Source organism: Macrotis lagotis, chromosome 1, assembly GCF_037893015.1.
Source record: "Macrotis lagotis isolate mMagLag1 chromosome 1, bilby.v1.9.chrom.fasta, whole genome shotgun sequence".
NCBI classification, from domain to species: domain Eukaryota; kingdom Metazoa; phylum Chordata; class Mammalia; order Peramelemorphia; family Peramelidae; genus Macrotis; species Macrotis lagotis.
The window spans coordinates 758,187,813-758,197,318 of NC_133658.1; the positions used below are offsets into that span (position 1 = coordinate 758,187,813).

The window sequence follows — 9,506 nt, forward strand, 5'->3', positions numbered from 1 at the left end:
TGGGAACTTGTTTTGAATTTTGAAGTGCTCAAACAAGAGTCCTTGGTGAATTCCTCAACAAATCCAAGTTTTAATTAATCACCAAGGTCCTCATCTCCCTCAGGGTCCCAGTAGTTCCTGTCTTCTGGAGCAAGATACCAAAAAATTGTTTGGTCTCTCTTTGCATTATATGCACAAAGGATTAAAATCGGGGATTTGATTTTATCATTGCTAACTTCAGAATAGCATAATCCAAAGTTTTGAAGCAGGGTCATTGCTGCTTATCAAATAAAATGCCCCTGCAATTGTATACACATTTTGAAAGCATAGGTCTTACATTAATACCTGACTAACAAACTTTGAAGTTTGACCATGCATCATAGAATGACAGTAGTGTGTCATTGCCTCATGATCTGATATCCTTCTCTTAGATTCAAGATGGGGACCAATCGTGCTTGCCCATATTTATAATACTGGGCTCTTAAAACATCAAGTTATAATGCTTTGTTTGAAGACTAAGGGTAAGCAAGTTATAACCAAAAGGGTCCTAGCTTGGGAGTCAAGATGGCCTATGTTTGAATCTTGACTCTGCTACTAAACTCTTTGGGATTCTCAAAATCTTTATCTATCAAATAAAGAGGTTGGACTAGTTGAGTTTAAAGTTCTAACATTCTATTTCATTTACATGAAATCTCAAATACTTCATTTAAAGGTGCTTTTTAAAGCATAGTCACTTCTAGCACATGCAGGACTTAGGCAAATTTTTATTTTGTGGATCTACTGTCAATAATAACAATTTGATTAAACTGTGTTACAAGTCCCATGAGACATATATTGATTTATCAATGGAGATTTAGAATAATTAGCTTATAACTTTCACCTTTTTATAAGAAGTATTATGATTTATAACAACAAACTTTATAGAATAGGGATAACTTTTTAAATTTGGTTTTTTATTTTAGGTTGCACTGCCACTAAAGTTATAGTTCTTGGCAGTATAACAACCACTGAAAGTTAAACAATTAATTCCTCTCACTCAACATTATTCATCAGATATTTCAGGAAGATGGTTTATATAGTGAAAGTTCACTTCACTCATATACTTCTGCAGTCTCTGAACATGCCACAAATATCAGTAGCTTCATTTTCAGGGATTGTTTTCAGCGCTTTGAAAGCTGTTATCCAACATTAAAATACCCTAAACAATCTACTGTCACTCCCCAATAATCATATTCCAAGAAAAACTGAAAACCTTTGCCTTTGTGAAAAAAAGTGAATAAAAAGTATCATCTATCAAAATTCTGTTTCAGCTCATTTTGCATGAAAAAATGCTCTCAATAGCAGGCCCTGATAACATTTGTCATCATGAAGCAGATAAATTCTAAAGATAATTTTTTTGCTTCTTACACTAAAGTGTAAGGCTAATACAGGGCATCTTTTGTTTCACATCATCTGAAAAATACAATAAAAACCTCACATAATATCATCATGAGTTGGTAAACAATCAAACCTTTCCTCTAATGAGTTCACTTTCCCCTGTAGTGGATGGTGATATTGTCATTGAGACTTCTTTGGAAAGAATATAGCCTTGGGTTGGCTAGAAAGTCTAATATGTCATCCTCCAGTCAATTCCTTTCTGCTTAAGGGATCAATACTATGCTTTAAATTTTTGCATTTGCAGTTGATGGTCCCAACTCTTCCCATTGTACCTTCACAATCTGAATAATTTATTCTAATAGCAGAGGAGATTGATTCTACAGCAGCTTTCATCTTCTTGCTCCTCTTTTCTCCAAGAGAGTCATCTCTCTGGTAGGCTTAACTGTTATTTCTGCTATTTTACTATTACTCTTATTTGCTACATATCTGGGGCCTGTGGTCCCTGTCTAGAAATTCTTTGGCTGCTCTACCACTGCTTCTTTATAGCTCCTTTGGGGTTCAAGGAGTTTCTGGGTAGGACTTCTGAGGTTAACCAGTTCTCTCATCAAAGTCTCTTTAATTTCTATTTTTTTTGTCCTCTGTCCTCTAAGTTTTGTATACTCTTCATTGTAGGACCAGGTACCAGGAAGCTCACTATAGTAAACCTAATCTAATTATATCATTTCCAAATGAAATGACTATCAGTTGAATGAACAAGTAATTTAGTCATTGAACTTCATCTCCTCCTCAGATCTCCACAATCATCTAGAATCCATAAGTGCTATCAGTTGAGAAGAGCAATATCATCACTCACCTTACTAGGATGAGATGGTAGTCAATAACCCTAGTCTTTCAGTAAAAGGCCTGGGTTACCAGGCCTTACCATCTGCCCTACCACTGAATCCTGACTCCTGGGCCTTATCATCTGCCCTGCTTTTACATTCTTTTGATTCCCCTTTTTGTATTTTAATGTACCCCAATGTCCCTTGCTATACAGTTTTTTCTTATATCCCTAGGACCTGCAGGCCTTTGTGGCTGGCTTGAAGCTGAACTTTTATGTATAGAATCTCTATCTCTCTGTTGGAGAGTGAAGTCATTGGGAACAGGGACTTTCTTTGTATTCCTAGTGTTTAGCATGACACAGTGCCTAGTAATCATTTAATAAATATTTTTTCCATTCATTCAAAATATGTGATTAACTAAATTGAGATATTAAAGCCTTTGAAGGTGACAGAATAAGTTTTAAGCAATGTAACTGATAAATGTCTCAGCTTTCTTCATGATCATATACCTATGACATTCATAGAATGTTTCCATTTTATTTTCCTCTGAAGTGGATATTGCTTCTAAAGTTTCAATTATCTTCTTAGTGATGTTTCCTTATGATTATTGTAAAATAAAATGGAAAGAATTAGAGACAATGGGTTTATAAGTAAAATATGTAGGCTTTAGATCACAGATGTCCAAATTTTTAATTCTTCTGGGCTGCATCATCCAATAAAAAATTATCAATGGCTGCCTATAGAATTTAATATTTATTTATGATTACAGTGAAACTCATAATACTTATGAGTATAATAATGAAATGTAATAATACCACATGAATGGAATTTAATGGCCATGGCTTGGGCACATCTCCTTTAGGCAAAGAATTTCTAAGCAATTAGAACAATTCAAAAATTAGAGTAGGTTGCATTATCAAGTGAATTCCCAATAATTGAAAGTATTCAAACATAAAATGTTTTGATTGTTGTTCAGAGATACATTGTAGAATGGGAGAGAAATATACTTAAAGACCTTTGATCTTTTTTGTATTAGAATACTATCGTTCTTTTTTTTAACCTCCTCAACATAGCTTGGATCTGTTCCTTTTTTTTCCTTCTATTCTAATGGCTAACATCCTAGTTCAGGCTCTTATCACCTTTTGATTGAACTATTTAATAGTCTTATAATTGTTTTCCCAGTCTCTCTGGTTATCCTCCATTTCAACCAATCTTCCACACAGCCAAAAATGAATTTTCTAAATCACAAATCTAATCATGGCATTCCTTTACACAGTAAACTCCACTGCATCCCTATTGCCTTTAAGTTGCAATATAAACTACTCTGGCTTTTAAAGCTCTTTATAACCCTGCTTCTTACATTTCCAACTTCATTTTGTAGTATTCCTCTTCCAGCAGCCTAGAGAGATTGGCTTGTTGCTGTATCTTTACACATAATAATCTTCCTATTCTTTGCCTTTGTATTGACTGTCTCCCTGTTTGAATGGACTTCCAACCCTATTTTCTTCAAAATTCAATTCAGGGATCTCTTTTTTTTAGAAACAGTTTTAAAATTTTCCCTCCTCAGTTGCTGTCCTCCACCATTCTCCAAATAGTTTGTATTTATTTTATATATGCATACACACACACACACACACACACACACACTATTTTTCTCAATAGAATATAAGCTCCTTGAGCAGAGGTATTGTTTCACTTTTGTTGTTACGTTGTTGTATTGCTTAGCAGTGTCAGAGACTAATAAGTGCTTTCTTATTGGTTAAATAAAGAAAACTGGAGAGACCCAAAAGAGGTTCCTTTCTTATGTGCCTTGGGGAATGTGAAATCCCTATAGTAAAGTCAAAGCTTGTATAGATTGAGGGATCGGCCCCTAATGAGCCCATGTGAAAACAAAAACCGGCTTCTTCTTCCTAAGTGTCTGACCACTCAAATTAATCCTGGGAGGCCAGCACTCAGAATAAAGCACTGTGTTTCCTATCATTAGGGGATTCCAGTCATATGTGATAGGAATAATGTCCTTGCCTAGCCACAGGATACTTGGGATAAAAACCACAATCAGAAGCCAGTATCTCTCACTCCAATAATTCCAATGGTAATTTAGTAACCATTGGGATTGGGATCTGACTTCCCTTAGCCAGAGAGAGCTACAAAGTCTGTCACCACTGAGAGTCTAGGAGTAGGAGAGTAACCAAACAATAAGACCCCATCTTGAGGGTTCAAGGCTGAAGGAAGGTGAGTGAATGACCTATTTCTCCTCTTGATTTTCCTCTCTAATTCACAATCATGAAGTATTGGGGTCCATGAAAATGCTTCTTCCTTATGGAACTGAATTAAATCAAGATCAGGACAGTGTATTGGACAATGAGAAGAGACAAGAAGCCTCCAGGAGTATCCAGTGCTTTAGCCCCTGAGGACTCTCAAAAAACAGGGAGTGCATTTTCCATTTCTTGCTCCTGGAGATTTTTCTTTGTGAAACCTGGGAGTGACAATCTCTCAGAGGTATTTTTTCCCTTTTTCTGCAATGATAATTATCCTAGAAGAACCTAGTACAGCATGAGGACTTGATTTTTTCTTATGTAATGGACCTCCTTATAGTTTAGACTCCATTTCAGAATGTTGTCATATGTATAAAATAAAATGCATATGATTATAAAGGAAGTCAATTATATATTGATATATATCTATATATAGGTTATATGTAATTTAAAAAATTATATATATATATATATATAATTTTTAAAATGTTTATAGATCCCAGTTAAGAACCCCTAAAGTAAGGGTTGTTGAGGGGCTAATGATTAGAGCTTCTAAATCCATCTTCTGTTCATGTTGTGAAAGGAACTGTTTGTCCTCCTGATGCTTTAGCAGCCTTACCTGTGATAGAGAGAATCAGGAAGAGCTCTTTGAAATACTTCTACTAATAGAGAGAATAACTCAGGGTCTTTTGAGTCCCAGAGCTTTCTGGTAGCAACAGGAAAAGGGGAAGGGAAGAGAACAAGCTTTTATTAACCACCTACTATGTACCAGATACTGTGCTTTACAAATATTATCTCACTTGATCATCACAACAACCCTCTGAGGTAGGTGCCATTATCATCTTCATTTTACAGTTGAGCAAACAGACAGATGGTGGTTAAGCAATTTACCTAGATCTTACAGCTAATAAAGAACTAAGCCAAAATTTAAACTTGGGTCTTTTTGACATGGAATCCATGCCAGGGGACCAGAAGAGGAATGGATTTAGCTCCTAGCCATCATTTTTACCTTGTGATTGTTGTCAACAAGTGTGTCAAAGTTGCTATGCTAAGCATTGGGATTCAAAAAAAAAAGCAAAAAAAAATCTCATTTTTAGAAAGGGGAAGGGTAGGAATAGGGAGAGTTCCACATTTAAAAACTAGAGACCCAATCAGAAATAGAGGATGATGGTGATGATGATGATACTTGTCCTTCATTCCTCAAAGAAGACCATGACACCAGGGAGGTGATGCCTTGACAAGCATGTTAGTTGGATTTGAGTAAGGGGGTACTGTAATAAGTTATCAACCTCATTTTCTCCTCTGGAACCATCTGGGTCCAGTGGCCAGATTTGGACCAGGATGACCAGAGTTAACCCTGGATGCAAGACAGCCAGGGTTAAGTGACTTGCCCAAGGTCACACAGCTAGTAAGTGTCTGAGATCAGATTTGAACTTAGGTCCTCCTGACTCCAGGGCCAGAACTTTACCCATTGTACCACCCAGCTGTGCCAACACAAGCAAAAATAGGTACATGAGAGATAAAGAGTAGCTGACATATAATCCCAGCTTGTGGTAGGGATGGAGGAGCAGAGAATTTATTGTTTTTTTAGTTGAGCCTTGAAGAAAGTCAGAGTTTCTGAGGAATGAAGAAGGAAGAAATTTCAGGCATATGGGGACAGTCTGTTCAAAGGCCTATAATGTGGCAGTTGGAGAATTTATTGTGTAAAGGACATCCAGTAAGCCAGTATGTATGGATCACTACATGCATGAATTTGGAAAACTGAAAAGATAAGAATGGGCCAGGAGAAAATGGTCTCAAATGTCAAATAGGTCACATAATCTTGGACCCCAGTTAAAATGTTATGTTTATTCCCATTCCCACAGATCACTCCCAGAAGAGAATGGTCACACGAAATAACTCTGTAATATCTGCATTTATTCTTGTGGGATTAACAGATCAACCAGAGCTCCAGTTCCCTCTCTTCTTCCTGTTCCTAGGAATGTATGTTCTTACTGTTATGGGGAACCTAGGCTTGATCATTTTGATTGGACTGAATAATCACCTTCACACCCCCATGTACTATTTTCTCTTTAATCTGTCCCTCATAGATCTCTGTTACTCTACTGTTATTACTCCCAAAATGCTGATTAACTTTATCTCAGAGAAAAACATCATCTCCTACTCTGGATGTATGACTCAACTTTATTTCTTTCTCTTTTTGGTTGTTTCTGAGTCCTTTATTCTTTCAGCTATGGCTTATGATCGTTATGTTGCAATCTGTAACCCTCTGCTTTACAATGTGACCATGTCCTACCAAGTCTGTTCTCTGTTATTGTTGGGAGTGTATGTAATGGGCTTTTCTGGAGCCATGGCTCATACAGGTTTCATGTTGAAATTAGTCTTCTGTGATGTCAACATTATCAATCATTACATGTGTGATATACTCCCCCTTCTAGAGCTCTCTTGCACCAGCACCTATGTTAATGAGTTAGTGGTTTTCATTGTTGTAGGCATTGACATTGGAGTGCCTACTGTCACAATCTTTATCTCTTATGCTTTAATTCTCTCTAGCATTCTCCGTATCAACTCAACTGAGGGTAGGTCCAAAGCTTTCAGCACCTGCAGCTCCCACATAATTGCTGTTTCTCTTTTCTTTGGATCAGGAGCATTTATGTATCTCAAACCTTCTTCCCTTCTATCCATGACCCAAGGGAAAGTATCTTCTTTATTTTATACCATTGTGGTGCCTATGCTGAACCCCATGATTTACAGCCTGAGGAACAAGGATGTCAAATTGGCTCTAAGAAAAACTCTGAGTAGAAGAATATTCTGAATAGGACCAATACAATAAAAGAGATATTTGATTTATTGTTCATATATATATATATATATATACATATATATATATTTATTTAATTGTTTGATTTATTGAAGTTTTTTCAATAGAATGATCCAGATCTGAAGGCTTTTTTCTATTGGAGAAGAAAATCTTTGGGCACATTAATAAAAGAAATATCTAAGGTATCTTTTAGCTCTAAAATTCTATGTGTCAAACCTATAAATCTTGTTATCCCCATCTACTTCCTTGAGAGCTATAGGATCTTTCCTATATAAAAATTATTTCTGAAAATCTTCATGTAATATTAATTTAATGCACTAAGAACATCCTCAGTGTGTGAATAAATCCTTATGTGTGAATAAATGCAAGAATTCATGTATAAGGTAGAGATTATTCTGAATGAGAACAACAGTTAATGTCATACAATTAGTTGGAGCAGGCTTGCCAAGTGATATGAGAAGTTATTGATGAGTTTTTGATTAGAGTAAGAATTGTAAATTCATTATCTTAATGGTAAGAAGAATTAATATTCTGGGTTATTCCAGGGATTTGAGGGAAGATTTTATGTGTTAAAGATCAGATGGAAATATTGGAGTATGGTCCAAGATTGAGAAGTACAAGAAACAGGAAATTTTATCTAAGAGGAGCAGAGTGGAATAGATAGAACAATAATCCTGAAATCAAGAAACCTGGACTTCTCAGTTCATCATCTTCTGGCACAAAATGGCTGAACATGTGATATAACCTGTCTGTACCTCAATTTTCTTAAGGGTCCCTCCAAGCTCTAAATGTATAATTGTATGACTATTTATGTATTTTGAAAAAAGTCACTTAATTTCTCAGTGCCTCAATAAATTATTTTGGGTAATATATTTCACAGAAGTTGTTGAGGAAGAACAACTGTATTGGCAGAGTAATTTCTTTATGCCAATGAAATCATAATTCTTGTTAAAATGGAATATGGTAGTGTATCTGAAGACATTTTTCAATTTTAATACTCTCATTTCTTGTACATTAACAGCCCTTTCTACTTATATTTGTATTTTACCTTCTGCTGTCTGTGGTTTGGCATATCATATACTCATAGATTTAGAGCTGGAAGGGACTGTGAGGCTGTCTCAATTTAGAGATGAGGAATTTAGAGGTGCTGGGAGATGAAGGAATTTCCCCAGGATCACAGAGTTATAAGTTTCAGAGAAAGAATTTAAATTCAAGTTCTCAGACACCTGAACCAATGTTCTACATATAGGAAATTTTCTTTCCACATCTTCTTTTTTTGTAGTTTAAAATCTTTTTAATCAGATTTATGAGACTGTGAGAAAATACAGAATCCTAGAATCTTAAAGTTAACACGGATCTCAGATGTTGAGTTTAACCCTTATACAGATATGAATGTCTTTTAAAACTCCTTGATAGTCACTTATCTGTGTCCTTAGCATGAATTAATGAGAAAGATTGGAGGGCCACTAGGTGGTACAGTGGGGGCTCAATGAATAGAGCACCTGCCCTGGATTCAGGATGACCTGAGTTCAAATGTAGCATCAGACGTTTAATAATACCCTAGCTGTGTGACTTGGGCAAGTCACTTTGAAAAAACAAACTAAAAAAAAGATTGATTTAAATTTTTTTCTATTATAGTAGCTCATTATACAAGACAGATTTTGAAAAATGGAAATTGAGTAAGTTAACATGAAGAGTTGTTATTATTATTATTGTGGTTTTTCTTTTTGACCAGTGCTTTTTTAAAGTGAACTAAATTCTACGAGTGTCCAAGAGTTGTCCAAGAGTTCATAATTTCTGTATTTTAAATTAAGGTGATGAAGTTCAAAGTCTATTCTTAAATGCCATCTTTGTTCACTTCCTAAATTTCTTCATCTCTCCCCAAGTCCTTGCCCTTCATAAGCATCAGAGGTGGCAAAATCATCTACTGTGACTATATGGTCTTCATTTCTTCCATGCAATTTAGTAACCTCTAGTATTGTTTTACAAATTTCTTCTGGCAGTATTATTTGACTTCATAGAAGACACCATAAATAGACAGAAGTTATCAAGTTTGACACATTGGGTTGTTCTTCTTCATATTCCGGATTCATTATATGGAAAGAAGCAGACTTCTTTACTGAGTCAATAATTCTGTCAGCAAGAGTTGCTAAGCACCAATTTTCATTTTGTCTTCTTTTGACCATGGATTTTTCCCCTTATGTCATCAGTGGCATCATCTTCACTAATTGGAGCTCAAAAAGCTGCTTTCTC

At 35.6% G+C, this 9,506-nt stretch overlaps 1 protein-coding gene across 2 annotated transcripts; it reads left to right on the forward strand.

The window, feature by feature from the left end:
- Positions 1-664: 664 nt before the first annotated feature.
- LOC141487858 (olfactory receptor 8B8) lies at positions 665-7,247 on the forward strand. 2 transcript variants are annotated; one of them, XM_074187443.1, is made up of 2 exons: positions 665-691; positions 6,312-7,247. In XM_074187443.1, the coding sequence occupies exons 1-2, from the start codon at positions 665-667 to the stop codon at positions 7,245-7,247; spliced, it is 963 nt and encodes a 320-aa protein (XP_074043544.1). The 2 variants fall into 2 exon arrangements, with proteins under 2 accessions (XP_074043544.1, XP_074043550.1); XM_074187449.1 differs by lacking the exon at positions 665-691 and having other exon boundaries at positions 6,291-7,247.
- Positions 7,248-9,506: the final 2,259 nt, after the last annotated feature.

What these genes read in the sequence shown, in the direction of transcription:
- LOC141487858 (XM_074187443.1), top strand. Translation starts at nt 665, where the DNA reads ATGAAATCTCAAATACTTCATTTAAAG. An exon ending in CTCAAATACTTCATTTAAAG is followed by an intron (nt 692 to 6,311) that starts GTGCTTTTTAAA and finishes CACTCCCAGAAG; the next exon opens with AGAATGGTCACACGAAATAA.